Genomic DNA, 22,937 nt, shown 5'->3' with positions numbered 1-22,937 from the left:
CTCTCTCCTCTCCCCGCTCCTCTCATCTCTCCTCTCTCCTCTCCTCTCCTCTCCCCCCTCCTCTCTCCTCTCTCCCCTCCTCTCCTCTCCTCTCGCCCCTCCTCTCTCCTCTCCCCGCTCCTCTCCTCTCTCCTCTCCTCTCCTCTCCCCCCTCCTCTCTCCCCTCCTCCCCCCTCCTCTCTCCTCTCCCCATCCTCTCTCCCCTCCTCTCTCCCCTCCTCCCCCCTCCTCTCCCCTCTCCTCTCCCCCTCCTCTCTCCTCTCCTCTCCTCTCCCCCCTCCTCTCTCCTCTCTCCCCTCCTCTCCTCTCCTCTCGCCCCTCCTCTCTCCTCTCCCCGCTCCTCTCCTCTCTCCTCTCCTCTCCTCTCCCCCCTCCTCTCTCCCCTCCTCCCCCCTTCTCTCTCCTCTCCCCATCCTCTCTCCCCTCCTCTCTCCCCTCCTCCCCCCTCCTCTCCCCCCTCCTCCCCCCTCCTCTCTCCTCTCCCCATCCTCTCTCCCCATCCTCTCTCCTCTCCTCTCCCCTCTCCTCCCCCCTCCTCTCCCCCCTCCTCTCCCCCCTCCTCTCTCCTCTCCCCATCCTCTCTCCCCATCCTCTCTCCTCTCCTCTCCCCCCTCCTCCCCCCTCCTCTCCCCCCTCCTCTCTCCTCTCCCCATCCTCTCTCCCCCATCCTCTCTCCTCTCCTCTCTCCTCTCCTCTCCCCCCTCCTCTCCTCCCTCCTCTCTCCTCTCCCCCCTCCTCTCCTCTCCTCTCCCCCCTCCTCTCTCCTCTCCCCATCCTCTCTCCCCTCCTCTCCTCTCCCCCTCCTCTCTCCTCTCCCCATCCTCTCTCCCCTCCTCTCCTCTCCCCCTCCTCTCCCCCCCCTCCCCCCTCCTCTCTCCTCTCTCCCCTCCTCTCTCCTCTCCCCCCTCCTCTCCTCTCCTCTCCTCTCCTCTCTCCCCTCCTCTCCTCTCCCCCCTCCTCTCCCCCTCCTCTCCTCCCTCCTCTCTCCTCTCCCCCCTCCTCTCCTCCCTCCTCTCTCCTCTCCCCCCTCCTCTCCTCTCCTCTCCCCATCCTCTCTCCCCTCCTCTCCTCTCCCCCCTCCTCTCTCCTCTCCTCTCCCCCCTCCTCTCCTCTCCTCTCCCCCCTCCTCTCTCCCCTCCTCTCCTCCCTCCTCTCCCCCCCCCTCCCCCCCCTCCTCTCTGCCCTCTCTCATGTAAAACCCAGAGTGTTACAACAGACGTGTTGTGATTGTGTCCGCCTCATTGCCTTCCCTGCTGGGAGCCATCGCAGCCTATCTTGCGCTCCGGCTGTGATGGTACAGACACGGTGAAATACGGCCGCTCTGGAGAGGTTATTGTTTCAAGTGGCTCAGGTTTCATCACGAGAGGGTGATGTTGTTTCCATCGTAGACCTTTGCTGGGTCACACTGAACCTTTGGCTCAGTGTGATGCTGAATATCTCATTTCAAATGGGAGACGTGGATACGTATGTATTGGCCTCTTCAGCCAGTGTCGTCCACCTTTGAACGATAGAGGCTTCTTTATGACCACAGATACAGAATGAAACATCTGGGAAACCTGAATCTTCATCTTTCTATCTTCAGTGATGAAGATGTTCATGTTTTCAGATCACACGCTGCTCTACAAGGTGAGGAAATGAGTAAGACTCATTGATAATCTATTGCTCCTGATAATCTGTGGACAGATTTTTTTAAAAGCTCAAATCACTCAAGAAGATCTTGATATCATCTTGGAAACCTTAAATATTCAATCTCACGGTCAGACTCCTAAAAAGAGGAACTCATGATTGATGGTTCCTTGTCTTTAAGCTTTAACATTCACAGTATCCTCTTGTTTCCTCCGGTAGCTCTTGTGTTTTTTGATATACTCAGGAGGTAAAGTCGGCTGTGAAGCCCACATACAGCGGCCTCTGTGCCCGGTGGCATCTCCGGCGGGCCCCTGGCCTCCAGCAGTGTTGCCCACGTCCACAGATGGACGAGCAGTGGGGATAAAATGACTGTCGTTTACTGGCAGATGGCACAATTTCCCCTCAGCCGCCACAGCGCCGGGCAAAGTTGTCACTTGGGTTCGTGTTTTCTGTGTGTGTGTGTGTGTGTGTGTGTGTGTGTGTGTGTGTGGCGGGGGGGAGGATTAATGTGTGTATCTGTTTCAGAGTCAGACAGACAAAGGGCCCTTGATAGTTTACAACGTACGTGTAAATATAAATTAAAAGTAATTGAGCTGGCAGCCTTATTGTTTTTCAAAATGATTTATTGTTTTTCTTTGAGCTTTATCGACGTGACCACTGGCCCCCGTGGGCCACCGTAGTTATGTTTTTGAGACGAGTGGATAGCTTTCTGTTGAAGAAAAAAAGAGCTTTTGTTGATGAGAAGACGACACAATATGCTTGAGAAGCTGTTTGCTGTACATGACTGAGAATATCAAAGGAACTAGAACTAGAAATCGTTTACATTTATGTCTATCCAAAATATCACGTCATCATTTTATCATTTGTGTGCAATTGTCATGATTAACATACGAGTTCTTGAGTTATGGCCAGAAACGTGTGAGGTCAGTGACCTCGACCTTTGACCACCCGAATCGAATCGATTCATCAGCGAGTCCCAGCGGAAAGAAGCTCCCTCATGGTGTTGCTGTCAGATCGGACAGACAACCTGAAAACATCATGAAATAATCACATAATAGAAATGTGGTTTGGATAGAGGGTTTTATTTCCCAGAATGCCACACAAAGCGATATTTTCTTACAAATAAAAAATGCCCCATAAACTACAGAACTGCCATACTTCTAAAATGCTCTCTGGAACGAACCTTGACGTCATCCCCTGGTCTGTATTCATGCATGTGTGAGATCAAATGTTTGAGAAGCCAAGTTGACCCACTTGAGACTGATGACAAAGAACAGAGGCTCTGTGTGTGTCTGTGTGTGTAGGTGTGTGTGTGTGTTATTCTTCTCGCCTCTGTATTTACTGACCACACACACTCGCCCCCCCCCCCCAGAAGAAATATGTGGCTCATCTTCTCCGGCGCTCGCTGTGAAACAGCAGACATATAAATTCAACACGTTCATTTTGCAGCCATTGCGTCTTTGTGTGTGTGTGTGTGTGTGTGTGTGTGTGTGTGTGCATGTATTATGTGTGACAGAGCAGGTCTACGTGGAGTCTGCAGTTAAGTGAATGTTATGTCTGTATGAGTAAAGGGAGATTATGAAAGAGAGGCGGTAAAAGAAGATGAAAAGAGAGAACGACAAAAATGTAAGGATAGCAGAGAGTCTGTGTAAGTGTTTGTGTGTGTTTGTGTGCGTGTGTGTGTGTGTGTGTGTGTGCGTGCGTGTGAGAGAACAGCGTGGGTGTGTATGGTCATTATGCCCTTCAACCACATAACAAAGCAAATGTGTGTGTCCTTTTTAGAGACAGAAAATTACAGCAAGTGTGAGTTTGTGTGTGTGTGCGTGTACTTGTACAGCTATCATTGTGAAGACCAACACAAGTTTTAGACCCTGAGTGAGGACTTCTTTGGAAAGTGAGGACATTTTGGCCATTTTGTAATTATTCTACAAATACATGTAGTTTCTAAATGTAGGTATGCTTTAATGGTCGAATGCAAACTTAAAAAACGTCCTTGTGTGAGGAAGCTGCGTAACATCCGGCTGTAAATGTTGGCGTGGAGGATGGCATCGTAACCATTTTTAAGGCCTCAGGGTTGTCTGAATCTCTTGCATGGTTTGGTTTTGTCAGCCCAAGTCCCACCAGGTCCATTTTGTCACCAAGTGCCCATCTTGTCTGCTGTTCTTGTCACCCTAAAATATCCCTTCTGGCCAGCCAGAAGTGAGTCTCTCTAGTCCACCAAAGTGCTTCTCTGGTCTGCGTCCCTCCTCCTTTTTGGGAGTCCACAAACCCTCCTGGTCAACCTCATCAGCCAAATGCTTCAGTAGTCTGCAGCAGTGACTCTACAGTCTGTCAAAGTGGTCTTCTAGTCGATGTAGGTGTTTCTTAAGTCCACCCAAGTGCCCTTATAATCAGCCACATGCCCCTGTAGTCATTGCAAATGGTGCTCTGTTGCCCCCACATCCAACAATGGATAAACATGACAACCATAGCAGTTGAAACTCTAACTCTAATTTTAACTCCTAAATTCGAATACCAACCACCATGGAACGGATCAAGCTTAGTCCAACACTAACGACTTATTTCAGTACATGTCTTCATTATAGATATCATTGGACCGATACTTTGGTACCAAATTGATGCCAAAATTCGGAAAACTTGATGCTATTTGTTTTTTCGTCAGGACCAGGAATCAGGACTCTGGACTAACAGCATCCTGTCGTCCTGGGTCGTCCTCCTGCATAATGCTACAATGTGAACAACAAATACATTTCGAAATTGGCAGGAGAGCTAGTCAACGTTAGCGGTTCAATATTAGCATTCGGTTGTCAGGCTAAATAACGGAGCTAACGGCTAACAATCGGAGGTTGCATTGAGTTATATTATGAGTTTTGGGCGAAGGTAAATTTTATCTTTGTCATGATGTGTCCAAATGTAATCTTGTTCAAATTTAGTTTTTTGGCGAGAAAATGATTTATATATTATTTTACTATTGTCTGAATTCAGTTATGCAACAAGCAGATATATAGTGACTCAATTATTTTAATTTGGAGATGATTTACAGAAGATATAATAAGACATTACATTGTGCTATTTAAGGAAACCAGCCGTTGCAAACATTATGTAAGAAGTAAATGAACAGTAATATTGCGTCACAAATACCCAGTGGACACTTTCCACCTGGACACAGTTTTGCTGATCAGTTCAGCGTTTGTTCTCTTTTCGTTCAGTATGTTTTTACTCCTGGAATACAGAGGCTCAGCCTCTCCAGTGTGCGTTCATAAAAAAGGTTGTTTTCTCGAGTGAGATCATAGTGTAATCTTCTGTGGGGCCCTCAACACACCCTTTAATCATCCTATTATGTAAATGAGTAGTCCATGTGTGGGCTTTACGCAAGTCTCTGAAAAGTGGATCGTTCGTCACAACTTAAGTGTAAAGTTACTCCAAGCAGTTTCTCTTCCTCCGCAGCAACACTTTGGCTTTCAGAGTCTCTGCATCAATGTTCATTTCCCTGGCAACATTATCAAGGAAATCTTTTGGCAAGCGTTGGAGGCGCGCAGGGCAAATAAGCTCTGGAGAATGACGACTCGTTAAACAATGGCTGTTCTATCCTCAGTCCATCAGGCACTTAATGCAGTAGACACTTAAGACATTTTGTTGGATGGGAATTAAACATTGAACACAACTCATCGTCCTGTTTACCAAAGGATCATAGTGGGACGCTTCTCCTGCACTCCTTTAGGATTTACAGCAAAACGCAGATTAAAATGAATTCATAAATTAACCGGACGAGGGTCTTAAATTCACACAATGATCATCTTTAACTTCTTAAAAAACATGACACTGTAAATTGTGTACATCATTAGCAGTTGAATGTGTTCTACTTCATGTTGTGTCATTATTCTTTTACATTTTGAATTCGGGCGATTTTTGTTTTGCACTTGCAGAGTATTACAATCTATACGCAGTATTTTTTCAAGGATAACTCACAGTTGAGTCCAAGTGGAAAAAGTTTGTTGCTAAGCAAAATGTTATTATATATCATATTATCATATCAGATCACAGACTGAAATGAAGGCTTAAATCATTCCCACACAACAAAACTTATGTTGCGTTTCTGTTGTTTATCACGTGTTTAAAACTGCGACTGGAGAAAACACGTTTCTTCTCGAAAGATCATTGAGAATGTAGTTTAGTTTGTAAATGACAGGGTTGAAACTACGAAAGGCTGCATTGAAAGTCAGGTCAGATTTGTTATTTTGTTAACTTACGTCACAGAGTGTGAAATCCTCCCAGATGTCACCCGACTGTCTCAGGTTTGGGTTAAATGTTCACCTGGGAGAGCTTTCACCGTGTATGGAAAGAATTAGCAGACAGCTGTAGATCAGGAGGTCACCGGCAGCCTTCATACGAACCTTGTCTGCAGGCCACGGCTACGTTTGTATCAGTACACCTCATTAATGCCCTTAGAAACCCTCTCTGCATGTCACTCGATGAATTATGTATGAGAATACAGAGCAGTCTGTGTGATCTGCTCCTGTCTAAACCACCTTCTAAACCACCTTTTTTCCGCAGTGGGATTTAATTGATTGTCTCTTTTCCCTTTCGCTCACACGGGCATTTTGTCGTACTTACACAAACACATTTTAAGCTTTAAAACTTCTAATCATTTTTTATTTGGACTTTTGTCAAACCCCTGTCAGTGTTTTGGAGCCCTTTGAAGGCTCGGCTTGTTTCATCCGAACGATGTCTTTGCAGCGCGTACACACACATTCTCTGTTACACACTCTCACACCTGTACATGTCCTCTGCTCTACCTCTGCGGATCAGGGTGGTTCTCAGTCCACCGGCTGACAGCGGCGTTGACATGCGGTAGGTTTTTAATTACAAAGCTCCCCTTGAGGAAATTGTTGAGATGCTTAACAGATAAGGCAAACATGGAGGGGAACAAAGAGGCTCGTTGTGTCGTATCAGGAGGACTGGTTTTTGGAGGGCGCGCAGGGAGGAGGAGTTGGGGGATAAGTCAGCTGGAGCTGCAGTTAAATCTGACAAAATGTTTTTGTGCTGTGAAGTGACTAATTGATTGTTTTTTATTGAAAACTACGTGTCTGCTTTCAACCGTTTCACCTTCTCTCTCTGGCTGACACCTGGATTTATGGACAGCATTGATATAGTTACATATAATTCTGATTGAATTGTTGTGATGGATGGCAATTGCAAAAATGAGCCAATATACACGGTCCTCATGCATGCATATCAACATGTTTGTGTGTGTGTGTGTGTGTGTGTGTGTGTGTGTGTGTGTGTGTTTCGTGCCAACCCCTTTGGAAGAGTGTATTTTGTTGCTGGCAGAGGCAAACAGATGGCAGGTTGTGTACCGAGCTGTAAGGAGTCCAACACACACACACACACACACACACACACACACACACACACACACACACACACACACACACACACACACACACACACACAAGGGAGAGAGAGACAATCCAAGCTTGATCTGTCTCACCCATCAGTCAGCCCCTTGACTCCCCATCTGCACCTCATACACGCACACACACACACACACACACACACACACACACACACACACACACACACACACACAGTCCTCTGCTTGTTTCTGTTTCTTTGTGCTCCTATGTGTTGTTTTACCCCTGTGACTGGTGTTACTGGTGTTACTGGTGTTACTGGTGTTACTGGTGTAACTGGTGTAACTTTACTTGTATTTGCTCAACTCTTGTCCTGTTTGGGTTTGGTTGTTCCCTCTTAGCAGAGATGGACAGTGCAGTTAAACTGGGCCCATGTTGGAAGAACTGGCTCTTGTAAGTGATTCAGATTGCCACCTAAAAAAGGGGGGTTTCATACAGATATGCAATTATGATGCTGGGTAACAGGTTTGTTGATGTTATCCAATGCCAATGCGATCGTGTGACGACAACAACGTGATCTGCGGAGGCTAATTTAGGCACCAAAGTCTGTGTGTGTGTGCTTCGTAATTAATAACTAGCATGCAACGGGGCCTCGTCGTAACCACCGTACTGCTCCCTCTCTCTCTCTACCCAGAAGTCCTGTCTGGCTCTGCTTCACCCTATTTACATTTCTGTGAATGGAAACAGAGCCAACAGACAGTGATCAACATCGCGTGTGTGTGTGCGTGTGCGTGTGTGTGTGGCAGTGAGTGTGTAGGGGTATGTGCTTACCTCCTTGCTTGTCATCGTAAGTGTGTGTGTGTCTCTTTCATCCTCTTCCTCCCTTTTTTTCCCTCTCCCTCCTTCCACGTGGTCACACTCTCACATCTGCTCTCTCTGTCCCTTCATCACCTCCCCCTCCCCCTCCTCCTCCCCCTCCTCCTCCTCCTCCTCCCTCCCTCCTCTTCTTCTTTGTGTCTGCCAGGACAAATCCAAAATTAGCTTCATTGACTGGACCATAATTAACGTTGTAGAACTCACGTTATAGAAGTCGTGAGTAGAATAGTCTCCGCCTCTCGTTCCCCCTCAGCTGCTTGATCCATCATTTTTGATCACCTCTTCCACCACCGCTTCATTCAAAAAGGTCCAGGGTCGACTCGCTTCTGTTTAAAGCCCCCCCCCCCACATCCAGGGCAGCTGACACATCGAATATAGAAACCAAACACCCCCCCCCCCTCCCACACAAACTCTCTCTCCCCTTATGTTACTGTGCTCGGAGAGCTGCAATAATAAACGCTGGTACCGTCTGCAGAGCGTAATGGAAGAGTGGAAAGAAGAGGAAGAGGCGTCGGTGTCGAGCTGACTCCAGTTTTCTTTTTTAAATGACCCAGGTCAGAAATCCATTTGAAAATTCCCATGAAATGTTGCTTGAGCGTGCGGTGTATCTGGTAACTGAGTGCATTCTTTCCTCATGGGACAACTCTCTCCTCATCGCTGGCGCAGCGTCCGGACGCCGGTTTATCTGCTGCGTTTCACCACAAAGTCAGAATCGGAAAACACGAGACTCGTTCTTACCCGTCCGGGGTTTTCTCTTTGTTTACCCAGAGAAGCTGTTTGCAGTCTGAACTTGGTTGCAGACTTTTTAAAGGATCACGATGTCGTCTTTGACTTTCACGGCCCGTGATTGCTGACATGAGAACATGCAACAACACTGATAAACCTGAGCTCAGCAGTTTCTGACACCCCGCGGACACAATGGCCTCTAACCGCCCAACTATGAAGTCAGGCTTCCACAACAAAGAGCTGGAACAAAGTAATGCACAACAAAGCTAAATCCTGCAAAGAATAAATCAACAGCAAGACTTTTTAGATTTTGTTGGCTAAAACAGTGCACATTTCTTGAGAGCATTTTTTATATCACCATATAACCGCATTGTCACTGGTTCAATTCCAGTTGTGCAGCGTTGCTGCATGTCATACCCTCAGTTGGTTGATCTTAACCCTGGTTCCAGAGGCCTCTGGCTCAGTGGTCAGGCGATGTTAGTGGAGATGTCTCAGGACAACTGTGCTCCAGTTGTCCTCCTCTGTGGCCTGTTTGTGCTGTAAGTGAAGGCAGGTCCTGGAGGGGAGGGATGATGGGATTAGAGGCTTTCCTGCTCTCGTCCCGCTCTCATAAGCAAACACACTAAACACACCAGTCCGGCGCCGAAGAGTTTCACCATGTTCAGATGGAGACCCAGGGAAGCCCATATGCTGGTAACGGTCATTTTTCATTTTTGCTTCAACACGTTTCTGTTTTTTTCGACATCGGTTTGACAGTTCAAACAACTGGTGTACTTCAAAACCGCCGCCTCGGACATTTTCGGTGCTTGAGGAAAGTAAAAGAGGAGGCAGATAGAAGAAGAGGTGGTTGTTCAGCAGCAGGCCGGTCCTGGACAGGAAAAGTGTGTGGGGGTCCTCCTGGTGATCAGAAGCAGCTGAGACCAGCAGCAGGTTCCATGTGGAGCGCTAACAACCAGAGAGACGGACCCACGCAGTCCCGCCGCTCCAATGAACAGTAAACGCTGTCATGTCCTGCTGATCCCAGCCCAGGGACGCCTCCGCCTCCGGACCCTCAGATCAAACTCGTTTACAGGTGGAGCTTGATTTTGTAAAACCAGCCCCTGGTGTTCTAATACCTCCGTCTAAGGTCATGAGTCTAAATCCCCTCAACACAGCCAAAGGAACATTTATATCAAAAACCAAAATCTTTTTCAGTCAAATTCCCTAATTATTTGGATTTTGTTCATTCAGTTACCGGTTCATGTACCTGCTTTTTATTTTCTCATTTCCCATGAAGGTCTAAATATTATTTCAGTGCCTTCTCCACTCTGCCAGGATCGAGTCATTTTAAATTCTGGTGGGAAAATATTGAACTCTTGAATTGAAACTGAATTTAAAAGTAGTCTGTAGCTGGAATCAGCCACATGTGTACATTTTAATGATTAATTCTCTACAATCCCCCAAAATTCACAGACAAAAACACAAAAGACATGACTTCAGGGTCCTAGTTCTTCTGCCCGACATACGTTTTACAAAGAACATGTGGACAACAAAGGACTGGTTTTCAATTATTGTTTGCAGCGATGCATGTGTGTGTGTGTGTGTGTGTGTGTTCAAGTCCAAAAATACAAGTGTGCTTTCACAGACCTCACATGACACTGATGTCTTTGTCACCTCTCACACTATCACCATCCCACCCACCACCACAGACATGTGTGGGGGGGCAGGTCATCCCAGCTGGGGAGTATCAATAGTTGTGTGTGTGTGTGTGGGGGGGGGGGGGTTCACTTGTCGTTCAGGGCAGGGGTCAGGGGTCGGGGTCAGGCGTCTCCTCGTGCTGCTACGTCAGCTGTTTCTTGTCTTTGGGGCTTTTGATAAAAGACGCATTCAGACTCCTCGATTCCGAGTTTTGTGCTTTTTCCCCAGTTGCTGATTGTTGTCTTCTTCTGATCACTTCCCTGATTCAGCAAGCCTCTAAAAAGCATCAGACTTCCCTCCAAAGTCTCCCAGAGTGACATTAAATCAGTTCACCGAACAGATGACTCGTCAAATATCACGCCTGCTCTCTTCGTTAAGTCAAAATTAAGAACAAAGACAAGTCGCTGCCTAAAAAAAGAAGCTTTTGACGGCCGCACCACGAGATCCAAAAAGGCGCCTTGTAATGGGATTGGTTCCTCCGGGTTCGAGGGGAAGTGTGATTATGTTGTATGGTGGCCCCGCACACACTTCGCAGACATCCTGGCCTTTGCGGGGCCGAGCTTCTTACACTTGTCTGCTGAATTGAAACTAGGCCAGTTCGTCTTTGGAATGACAATTACCGTGGACCAGACCCAGGCTGGAGGGATGGAGGGCAGGTGGGGGTGACGGTGAGGGTGTGAAAGGCCGCTTGGCCGCTGCCAAGATGCTCTGGATGTACAGTAGCTTCCGATGCTCGTTAGTGCGGCCGAGCGGAGTGCCAGGCGGGGGGGGGGGGGGGGGCTGGCACAGGCCGGGGCGGGATGTTTAGAGGCAACGTCTATCTTTAACTCGATTTTAGGAGCTCTTTTGATGAAGCGCGGCTGAGCTCAGTGAAGAATAGAGGCAACAAGCTGGGGAACCCCCCCCCCCCTCTTCTCTTTTCTCCTCTCCTCCTTGATCTCCGCCGAGCCATCCCTCTTTTCTCTCCATCTTCTGCTGGCAGGCTTCTCTGCAACGGTGTGAGGTTGTCAGGCTGGCCCAGATTAAGGGCTTTGTCCGGAGGTATTTACATCCGGCCGAACCACATTAAACCGAGATTACGGGGGTTTCACTGCTCACTGCAGAGAAGAAGAGGGAGCTCTTCCAGGACGAGCAGCATGTACAATAGGCATAGCTGTGAAATGGAGGAAGAGAAATGTGTTCTTTATGGAGGGGGGGGGGGTTCCACAGATCCTGTTTGAAGGTCATGTGATGTTGAGTGTGCCAAACAGTTGGCAGTCGGTCCAGTTTTCAGCATAGGAAGCAGAAGTAAAAGAATCTGTTGGGAGGAGGAGATTTCTTTAAAAGATAATCTTTATTTTTTACAGTTTAAGAAGTGGTAACTGGTTCCCGTTCCCGGCGTCTCACACGTGCACTCTGATTGGGCCGTTAAGCGCCCACGGAAAATGTGGAAAGCGTTTGAACAGAAAAGGAGACTCCGATCTATTTCAGCAGTAGAAGCAAACAACTAATTACCTGCAGTAAAAAAAGAAGTACATGTTGGAAACACGGCTCCGTTGTATTATTAGCTCTGTGTTAGTGAGGAGGAGGAGGAGGAGGAGGAGGAGGAGGAGGCAGAAAGAGGGAGCTTGATGAAGATGAATGTCTCACCGGCCCATCTGGAATCCATCACTTTCCAAAGTGGTTGAAACACAGATATGGTTTGAACAGGTTCTGCGTTTCGACCAACAGAAGTACCCGTTAAACTCCCGACAGAAAGAGCGTCTTGTCATCTTTCACTGTTCATGATCTTTATTGAAGCTGCAGGATGTTTCTTCATGCAAAGCAGCCCGGCTGAACAAGACGGCATCTTTCTGAAGAAGCGACATAAACCGGTGGAGAGGTTTAAAGGACACTAAACTGGCAAGAGGTTATTTGTTCCTCAGGTGATCTGGTGTTACCGGAGAATCACAGCTTCAGTGTTTCAGCGGAGATGAAACCCTGAATTTAAATCCTCCAGAGCGGAAAATGAATTCATCAAACTGCCACGCTTTAGTTGTTTACTGAGGGATGTGAGGTTGAGAGAATATTCTCCTCACTCTGAAGAGGGAAACACGGCACACACACGGACACAAGCCAGTCTTAAGGATCAAGTCCTCTAAGGACAGAGTCACACCGTCTCATTTCAACTCACATGTGGAGTTTTCCATCGCTAACCGCTGTGCACGCAAAAATACAGAGACAGTTCAGTTATCGTCTGCAGTTATAGTCTGCCTGATTTATACAACATTTTAATCCTAAAAACATTTTAGCATCATTAGATGTATTTGTTATGGCTGTTATGGAGTGATACAAAAGTCTCCTGCGTAAAACCTTCTGACTCTAATATGTCAACAAAATGAAAGAAGAATTCTCAGCCTGGCGTTTTCCAAAGTTCAGATTTGGATATTTATGCAAATTAGCAAATATTTGGTCAGATAGCATCTCATTTCCAACACTAAATGTAACACGTTTGCCCATATTGAGCTAAACGCCCACGTGTTCCCTCCCGTGACCTGAGATGACAGCAGCCACGGCTCCTCAGTACTTCCTTCTCCTCCAGCACTGTGTGTGTGTGTGTGTGTGTGTGTGTGTGTGTAACTGAGGCAGGCGTGGAAAGGCTCCCCACAAATAGAGCTCTTTTCATCCCCAGGGCCACAGCCTGCCCGCCGGCCCCTGGAGAAGTTTGTGGAGGATAAATAAACTTCTTCAGACGGACAGAGCCGATGGAGTCTGTATGCATCTCAAAGAGAGACTTTATTTTATTCTGAAGGGCTATTTGTTATGATATTGAGCCGAGAGGGTAAGAAGGGCCAGAAGGGCCAGAAGGGCAGGGGGCCTCTTGATTTATGGAGTGACCGCCCAGCCTTACTCACACACACACACACACACACACACACACACACACACACACACTGTTCCTCGTTTACAATGGCAGATACATACGTACACACACATGTACATATCACAGTTACACACACACTCAAAGAGTACATATCACACATTGCTTCCAGCTGGCCCCAGGTTCCGGTGAGAGTGCTCCCACCCCCTTCAAACACACACACTCTCACACACACACACACACACACTCACTCACTCACTCACACACACACAGCCAATAGCTCACACATGCCACACCGGACGAGAACACAGCGGGAATGTGTAGATGTTGACATGAGCGCTGGAGGACGGCACCAGAACGCTGCAGCCGAGCGTTCATTCATCACTTCACATCTCATTCATCACTTCACATCTCATTCATCACTTCACATCTCATTCATCACTTCACATCTCATTCACTCCGCCAGCTTTGATGTCCAACAGGTTCGTCGTCGAGTGGTTTCCCGAGAACAAAGAACGTAAACAGAAAGATATTGGAGACAAAAGGCTTTGAATGAGTGCGTTTCATCACCAGCGAACACGTACAGGAATGCAGCGGTGCAGTCACACCTCTAGATTCATACGAGATGATATTCATTCGTAAACCAGAGCTCTGATTGGTTGAAAGCCCTGATGTCACACCCACACACCGCTGCTGTGATGTCTCATTCCTTTGCTGTCATGAGTACGAATCCAAAGCTGAAACTGGAAACATTCACGGTTCTCTTCAATGGAGGACTGAGACACCTGCTCAACGTCATGCAGCGCTGCATAAAGAGCAGGTTCCACAAGGTTCCACAAGGTTCCACAAGGTTCCCCAGAGTATGGAGAAGAAATGCACCAACCGCTGCCTCCGCAACACCTTCTTTTGATGTTGGTTCAATGGTTGTTCTTTGTGAGATCATTTCTCTTTATTTCAGCCAGAATCTTTCCAAAGACTTCTTCTACTCTACATGCCGTCTCTCAAAGAGTTTTCATTCAATAACTGTACATTTATGGCATGGCAAAGGTCTGACGACGTAAAGAGAATGAACGATGGTCGGAAATGTTTGTTGTTGGCTACTCGGTACCATCCTTCAGAAAACCACCTTTTAAAATCCTCCTGCTGCTCAAAACCTACAAAAGGTCCCAGAAACTGAACTCACTTCCTGTAGAATGTTTTTATTGTGTGACTAGTTTGGGAGCTTCAACTGTGGTTTTAGTGTCATACATATTGAAAGGAATTTGGATCCCAATCACTTCCCGCTCTTTCCTGCTGTCAGGTAAAAGCCCTGAGTTCCTTTAAGGGTCAGGATGTGGACCTCGTTCTCCTGTTCAGGACTCGCTCATTAAGCCGCCCTGTCAGGTTCACAGAACCACAGGAGACAGACTGACCCACTTTGATTTCACTCACATTCACATTCATTCAAATCCACACGTTCCCACCTTCACCATCCTGCACAGCTGGACACACAGCAGCTGGAATTTTCTCTTCAGGAATTTAACGCTTACTAATTAGGAATTCCTCTCTTTGCATGTTTTCCTTGCTGGACCACGTTTCAAAGAGCAGTCTCTCGTCGCTGTGATCGAACCTGCGCACATTACAGGACGTCCGCTTGAAAGCTGCGGCTGAAGCCGGTAGATCTGCAGCCAAAGGTTGCGCAGCGGCACGAAGTGACGCCTTTCAAACCAAAATCCACTTTCATTCAAAGCGCCTCTTTTCTTCCTCCATATTTTATATCTGCATTTTAAAGTTCAGGATCTGAAGCTGAAGCAGATATTCTGTCGTTGACGGTGACCAAAAGAAAAGGCTTTGCTCTTTTGTGTGACACCTTTGTTTATGTATGAGGCATAAATCTTTTGTTTTGTTTTGCTCGTTTGGTAAATTGCATTTGTTTCCCCTCCGGCAGTGTGAGCGATGCACAAGTTTCACTCTTATGTATTTTCCGAGGATCAAAGCAAAAGTATTCCTTTCTTACAACAGGATCACACACACACACACACACACACACACACACACACACACACACACATGCGTTGCCTTGCTATTAACACATCCGAGTGAAATAAGCTGTAATGCTGTGAGGCCGCAGAATGCTTTAAGTACACGAGTAAATGTGAGGAAAAGGAACCGATTAACAGCCTGAGCGCATGCAGCTGAAACTATCTGCATGGTTGATGCCATGAGGTGTAGCCAAAGTGAGAAGTATGTGTTTTGTAATTTGGGCGAACGAACCCTTTAACCCTTTAAGCAGGGAATACGTGCTGAATACAAAGGAGGCGTTCCAGTCGGGCCTCGGTGCTGCTGCTGCTCAGAGGAGCTCGTACTCAGCTGCTCGGGCTCCATAAAGCCGGAGTGAGTCTCTGGAGATTATTATATCTCCCCCATGAAGCCCAAACCCCATGTTTAAGACCTGGAGATCCTCTCACAACCATTTTCTCATTTTCTTTCACAGAGGTCATCAGGAATAGACATGCTGGGACTTCTGCTCCGTGCGCCGTCGTCTCAGTGCTTTTCGTCCCCTGAATGGGCCTTTTCTGCTGTAAAACAAAATATAAAGCGTCGTAAATACCGTTGTCAAATCTCCAGGATTTCTAATGTATGTAACAAGGGAGAGAAAAACACCGACTCACAGCTCATCTACTCAGTCCACTTAGTTTGAGCCCTGCAGCAGCTGGAAGAAGAATCCTCGCAGTGGTTTGATTGTGGAGCTCTGGCAGCGTTACCTGCTGCTTCTCCCACATTAACAGCACGTCCGTCTGACTGCGTCTGACTGCGTCTGCGTCTGACTGCGTCTGCGTCTGACTGCGTTTGTTCCCGCGGTTGGTGTTCGTCCGCACCAGCAGGCGAGAGCCCATCTATAATTCAGAGCAGCGATTATGTATTCCCCGTGAAGATGGGCTCGTCTGGGCTGCTCCTCGCTCCTCCTCTCAACTCCAATTTTCCAAATCTGGCTCGGAGGCTGTCAGCGAGGGAAAGGGCAGCGTTCACGTTGGCTGCTTGTCAGCGGGGCTCGCTGAGGCCGCTGCCCTTTCAGCGGGGTCAACGCTGGCTGTGTTTGCCATCATAAATCACGCTCTTAACACACCTCATGAGTCTCCTTTCCCATGAGCGGGCGGGGCAGCGATTGTGTACTCCGTTGCCCGAGCAGCTCATTCAAAAGACTTCCACGCCTGCGTACGTGGAAGTTACACTTGTGTGCGTATAAGTGTCCTCGTGTTGGTTGCCAGAGCGACCGGAGTGTTGCGTGATGTTGCTTTTCTGTCTCTCCCTAACGGCGAGGATGTATAATGGAGGTCTGGATGAGAAGACACCTCTGATGGAGGAGACACAAGGAGAGCCACTGTCTGTTTTATCCAGACGTGCCCTCCGTCTCTCCTCCATCCTCAGAGAGGCCGGTAAACATGCCGATGTTTCCGCTGGCTCTGACTGAGTGTGTGTGACAGGGGAAGGTTGGTGCGTTCATTCCCACACAACCCTCGGGTTTGTCTCTTCGTGCCGGAATGAAAAGTTACACTTTTCTGACTTCCAGAGGCGGATTAGCTGATAGCTCGCCAGCGGTTCGGCATCACTGCCTCTTTGTTTCAGAAGGAGGGGGGAGTTCTTTTCTTATGCTGCACGACCTGTGACTGAGTTTGCCTCTTAATTACACGGCGGAAACAAAGAAAGGTGTTTAGACAAAACCTTAAACGCTTCATTTTTAGAATTCTACGAAACCTGTGATTGATGATGTTACAGGTAGCAGAACGTGGGAGAACCTGCCTGGTGTTCCCTCAATATCTAACATTGTGTCCTGATGTTAGCGGGCCGCTAGAATGCCATTATTGATGAGCCTGCTGTTTAAACTGATCATTTAGCTGATAACATGTCATCTTCACGTCCTCAAATTTCCAAACAAAAGTCCAAACGCCATTAATTATTCAATTTACAATGGTGTAAATCTAAAGAAGTATCTGATATGCAAAGCTTCACATTTGAGAAGCAGCACCAGAGAATATTTGGCATTTTTACTTGATAAATGAGGGTTTCAAAAAGTTTCTTCTTCTGTCTTTGATTTTGCCTTAAAATGATGAAACGTATTACAAGATGGGGTTAATGTCTAAACACATATTTACAATCACTTACCAGTTGGGTGTGCCTTGAAATATGTTGAGAACCAAACCTAATAAGTGTGTCCTCTTCTTGTGCTCAGACTCTGTGTCCAGCGAGACAGCCTTCCTGGAGGACTATGTTCTGGGCATGGGGGACGCCCTGGAGATGTCCTGTGACCTGGAGGAGCACTCGGAGCCCATCGTCTGGTTCAAAGACGGCGCTGGGCTGGTGCCGAGCAACCGGACGCGGCTGGGCCAGAGGATTCTGCGCATCATCAACGTGTCGTACGAGGACTCGGGCGTCTACTCCTGCCGGCTCGCCCGCAGCAACGCGTTACTCAGCAACTACACCATCCGGGTGACCGGTGAGAGCAACAACGGCCGGATTTTAAACCTGTTTATACTTTATGTTCGATTTCTGGAAGAAATGATATCTTAAAACTCTTGTGTTTAGTGAATCTATAAGCCTGGACAGGAGGCTGGAATGGGTTGCATGATAGACCGTGTGTGTGTGTGTGTGTATCCGTCTGTCCGTCCGTGGCTCATCTCTCATGCTACCAGACCTATCGGCCGAATATTTTCTGTGTATGACTGTATACTCAAGGCCCTCTCGTGGTTGCGGTGATTCACAATTTTCGAAAAACCTATTTTACGGACTGTTTTATACCGTCATTGACTTCTTAACCGGCCGGAAGCAAAAGGCATATCAGCAATTGGCGTACCTGTCTGTCAAAGGCCACATCCAGAGAAAAGCCTCATTGTGAACCGATGAACGATTAAAAACGATACGGAGATCCAGCGTCTGATAGGATGGGCGCCGGATCAAAGAAAACAATTGGGAGAAATGCAAATCCATTTAATTTAAAGAACAGATGACACCAAGGACACGCTCATGGTGTCAGGATACTTGAGTCGGTAGCATGCGCTCCAATGGAAACAGGCACTTTGGCTGCACACTGTGGAGCTCTCAGGAACTCTTTCTGCCCGGCTGACAGGCAGACGACTGAGAGTCAAAGTATTTCCTGTCAATAAACATTGTGGACCAGTTACAGCAGTGGTGTCGCGACGTGACAGCTTTTCATAACGTTTCGTAGAAAAACAGTGAAAACTTTGCTCAGGAGAGAAAGTTCTGTTATTTCCTCCTCCGGCGCGGTTTCACCTACTGGCTAGCTGCCTGCCAAGCTGCACACACACACACACACACACACACACACACACACACACACATGCATGACAGCGGCACAGACTTTCAACGGCTAACACCCAACCAAGTTTCACACAGATTCCCCTCCTGATGCACAGTCAAAGGTGAAATTCATTATCATATGAGGAGATGAGTAACGTCTTAAGTCTGCGATGGAAACAGAGCTCTAATGGGAGTGTGGGAGGGGAGGAGGGGAGGGAAGGAGGGGAGGGGAGGAGGGGAGGGAAGGAGGGAGAGTGTGGGGGTCAGAAGGGAGCGAGCGGTAGCTTAAAAAGTCTGGCGGCTTTTTTCCCCCGTAAAACCCATGGACACCAGCTGAGCCTGTTATTGACAAGTAATTAGAAAGCAATTAGCTCGAGACATTTCATCATTGAAAACAGATGGGGTGGCAAGAAATGAGAGAGTTCGCTCCCTCGCAACTTACCCCCCACCTCCTCACACACACACACACACACACTTGAACACACACAGATGTGTGTTTGGGAGAAAAAGGCCTTTTTCCAGGACTGATCAGAGGTGGACAGCTTCTCCTCCTGGACCCACGTATCATCTCCAGTCTGCAGGACGACACACACAAACACACTCCCCACATCGCTGATTTTAAAGGAAAAATATTATATATGTTCAATCAAAACCACACAGGACGCAAATTCATCGCCGCCCGTTGTCATTTCTAAATCATTTTAACACTCAATTACACGAGAGGTCAGGTGTCTTACAGTATGTGGCAGCAATATCCTGTTCTCTTCCCTCCACTCTCAACACAGAGCCTCAGCGCCATCTAAAACACACATGGGCTATTGTCTTTTTTTCATTCTCAAATATTTGAGTAAGGTGTCAGATATTTAGGAGTGGTATCAGATTGAGCACCTGGACGGCGTCCAGATAGCGGAGAGCGCTCACATTGTACACACACACACACACACACACACACAGCGGAGAGCGCTCATATTGTACACACACACACACACACACACACACACACACAGTGGAGAGCGCTCATATTGTACACACACATACACACACACACACACACACACGGTACACATGTGGAAGCAAGAGGCTGTAATGTGAGGAGGTGAAAGAAGTTGTCGGCAACACCAAATGTATCAAAATGAGCAACTTTTGCAATCATGTAACGGACAATATGTCTGGCTTTATGTCTGTCCAGTGGACATGAGGACGTCCTCCCGTCTGTGCACTGGTCATTGTGTGCAATCCTTTATTGAGATTGGATGTTTTGATGCAACATAGATATCGAGTGTGCCATCTGAGAAGTGACACAAAATAGACACAAAATATAAAAATATGTCAGTAAAGATATATATGGGTGTAAAAACCACATAAAACCAATGGTGTAGAAATGTACTGGGCCTGATTCCTGCTTGTCTTTGGTGTTTGGAGCGTTTACTGATTCATGTTGAGTCTGTTTTTTTTTTACAATTGTCAACCATACTTCCTACTTTACTCAACAAATGATCCATTTGTTCCTCTAAAGTTGGGTTGTATAGGTTTATGAATCTATGAAGGTTTTGTTTTGCCCAATTTGAACACAGGCTTTAAATATTCTGGAGCTTTTAACCAAATGAAAGAAATAGTTTTTCTCATCACTTCCCTTTGTTGAAAGTGTAATATTTGCTTATTTCGGTCGTCTAAGACCTTTAACTCGAGGCTCTTATTGTTTTTTAGTGCAGCAGATGTAATTGACGCTTTGAGCGCATTCGTCTTTGTTTTCATGTCCAAAACTAGTTTAGTTGAGCTCATGCGGTAAATCAGGGTTTGTTCAAAACATGTCTGTGTTTAGTGCTAATTAGCAAATGTTAGCATATCGACACGCTAAACCAAGACAGTTAACAGTTAACCTGGTAACCATTAGCATGTTGTCATTGTGAACATGTTAGCATTGAGCTCAAGTGCTGCCCCACAGAGCCGCTAGCATAGCTTCAGAGCTAACCAGAGCGATGGAATCCGTCCAAACTGTGACGTGACGTGAGTCAAACCAGCGTCTCTGCTGAGCTGCACCGCAGCAGCGACTGGCTGAGGCGCCAAACTACAGAAAGTAAAACCTGCTCGTCAGTTTCAGGAGCCGTTTGAGCTCAAGCGGGTTGTGGAGGTAACAGATGGCTCTCATTAACCTGAACCAGAAGACCTGGAGGTCAGGTCGGAAATAATGACAACGCGGCCGTGGAAATGTGTGACACAGCGATTATGACCCGTCGTATCTGCGGCTTGAGAGAGTAATTAGTCGTCATCCGACACGCTAACTGAGCAAGAGTTAGCATCGCAAAGATGGAAAGAGTTGTTTGTGTGTGTGTGTGTGTGTGTGTGTACACACGCGTGTGTTGCAGCAGAACTAATGACTCGTTTCTATAACGTCTGTGGAAATGTTTTGGTCGTAGGTTCGAGCCGCCACGCTCCAGAGAACTGTAGACTCATTCATGAGTTTCTCATTGAGTCACTTTCAAGATGCATTCATGCGTATATGTGTATGTGTGTATATGTGTATGTGTATATGTGTATATGTATGTGTGTATGTGTGTATATGTGTGTATGTGTGTATGTGTGTATATGTGTGTATATGTGTATATGTGTGTATGTGTGTATATGTGTATATGTATGTGTGTATGTGTGTATATGTGTGTATGTGTGTATGTGTATATGTGTATATGTGTATATGTGTGTATGTGTGTATATGTGTGTATGTGTGTATATGTGTATATGTGTGTATGTGTGTATATGTGTATATGTATGTGTGTATGTGTGTATATGTGTGTACGTGTGTACGTGTGTATGTGCGGATATAATCGTACTTGTTGGTGAACACACACCATTTAATCTCCATTGGCCATTTAACATGCACATAATTGCTGCTTTGTTTTCTGTTGCTCTTTATTGTCCTCTTGTCTCGCACAGAATCAACTCTACAAGCTTTCCAGATGTTGCTCTTGTGATATCTGATTGTTTATGCAGTTCAAGTTGAACGAGTACAGATGCAACATAAGATTTGTTCAAAACGTTGATCGCACTCTCTTTTGGCTTTTCTCCGAAGATTCTCTGTCGTCTGGTGATGATGAAGATTATGACGAAGATCCAGAAGATGCAGGTAATGGAAATGGTGAATTCTTAATTCCTATTTTTCAGCTAACGTTTTCGAGTGAAACAATGTCATTGGATGTAAGTAAGGTGATATTCTGAAGCCTTTCTACTGAAGCAGATGGTTGATGCTCATGATGCAAAGACCTTTTACTAAAAGGAGGAACAACCAAGTAGATGGGACACAACTAATCAGGAAGGAACTCAAATCTGAAAAGAAACATTCATATTCCACAATGAGTTTTACTAACAAACCACCAAACGCAGTTTCACCAAACCCAAATCACAGCTGCAGCTCCCTCACTTCAGCCTACATGTGGGCTCATGTTTTCATTTGTCAACTTCATACATTTTTTAGTTTGTTTCATAATTTCAGCGTTGTTTTTGCTGACCGCTCTTCAGTTACCTCTTAAAACAAAGAACAAAGAAACCTCCGGGTTGTTTTGGTCCACTAGCGACACTATTTTAGCACCGAAACACGGAGTATCAATGTGTCCTGAAGTCTCGTGTCAAAAGTACAACCTGACTTCCATGAAGGCGGCATGAACGGCGTCGTGAAGCTGAATGAGCAGCAGCTGCTGCACACAGAGCGCTGACCGGGCGCCGTGAGCTGCTGGAGGGCCAGAGGACGAAGAAAACAAATATAGAACATAAAACACATAGAACATAGAACACAAAAAAACAAATATAGTAAGATAGGTGTGACACAAGAATAAATGTCACAGTGATGGGATTAGATATAGACGCATAGAATTGGAAACTATGGTTCGTTGTGAATACTGTGAAGTGCAAACATCGTACACAAGTTATTGACTGAATGACGGCAGCAGGCAGGACAGCAGTGCAGTGTGAGTGACTGTAACAAACGTAAAAAAAACTCATTTACATGTAACCTTTTTGTTTACATGACTGTATTTAGTTTTAAGTAATAATACTAATATACTCGTATGCTGGCAGGCTTTCTGTGTCAAAGCGTGTTCCTCGTCTCCACGCGGGTCTTACAAAGGTTGCAGACTCCTAATAAAGTCCACGCAGCTTCCACTGACTTCAGGGATTCTTGTTTTGCAAACCCTGAATTATTAGCAACCCTCATTACAAGACGAACAGGTCGTGTTTTGTGCTACAAAATGCAGTTAAACTGCATTTCAGAGCTTCACTTGTCACTGGGATAAAACATGTTGTCTGTTGGAACCACAAGAGTTGCTTCTGAAGGAGTTTTTATTGCAAACATCATTGGATTGATGCAACTGATTAGATTTCTACATCTGAGTGTGATCTGAGTTTTATATCTGTAATTGGAATTACTGTAATCTCTCATACCCGCGCTGTCTCGCTGTGCTCAAAGCTTTCTCCCCAGAGCACCGAGCTAAACGCCGCCGTCGCACAGATCAAAAGCCCACCTTTCTTTTGTCCCCGGCAGGCAACACTCCCTC

The 22,937-nt window shown here is 46.5% G+C and overlaps 1 protein-coding gene across 1 annotated transcript in view; it reads left to right on the top strand.

Moving 5' to 3' along the window:
- The window catches only part of LOC306790513 (fibroblast growth factor receptor 3-like), a gene marked incomplete at its 3' end in the record, with an annotated part of 28,939 nt that extends 6,839 nt beyond the window's left edge, over positions 1-22,100 (top strand). The window contains exons 3-5 of the mRNA XM_079286836.1: positions 17,309-17,572; positions 21,461-21,526; positions 22,021-22,100. Coding sequence (XP_079142962.1) covers positions 17,309-17,572; positions 21,461-21,526; positions 22,021-22,100 — 410 coding nt within the window. The remainder of the gene's footprint in view (positions 1-17,308; positions 17,573-21,460; positions 21,527-22,020) is intronic.
- Between the last annotated feature and the right edge of the window lie 837 nt (positions 22,101-22,937).

Source organism: Melanostigma gelatinosum (genome assembly GCF_949748355.1).
Source record: "Melanostigma gelatinosum genome assembly, chromosome: 16".
NCBI classification, from domain to species: domain Eukaryota; kingdom Metazoa; phylum Chordata; class Actinopteri; order Perciformes; family Zoarcidae; genus Melanostigma; species Melanostigma gelatinosum.
This window is presented reverse-complemented; position numbering and strand designations above follow the sequence as displayed.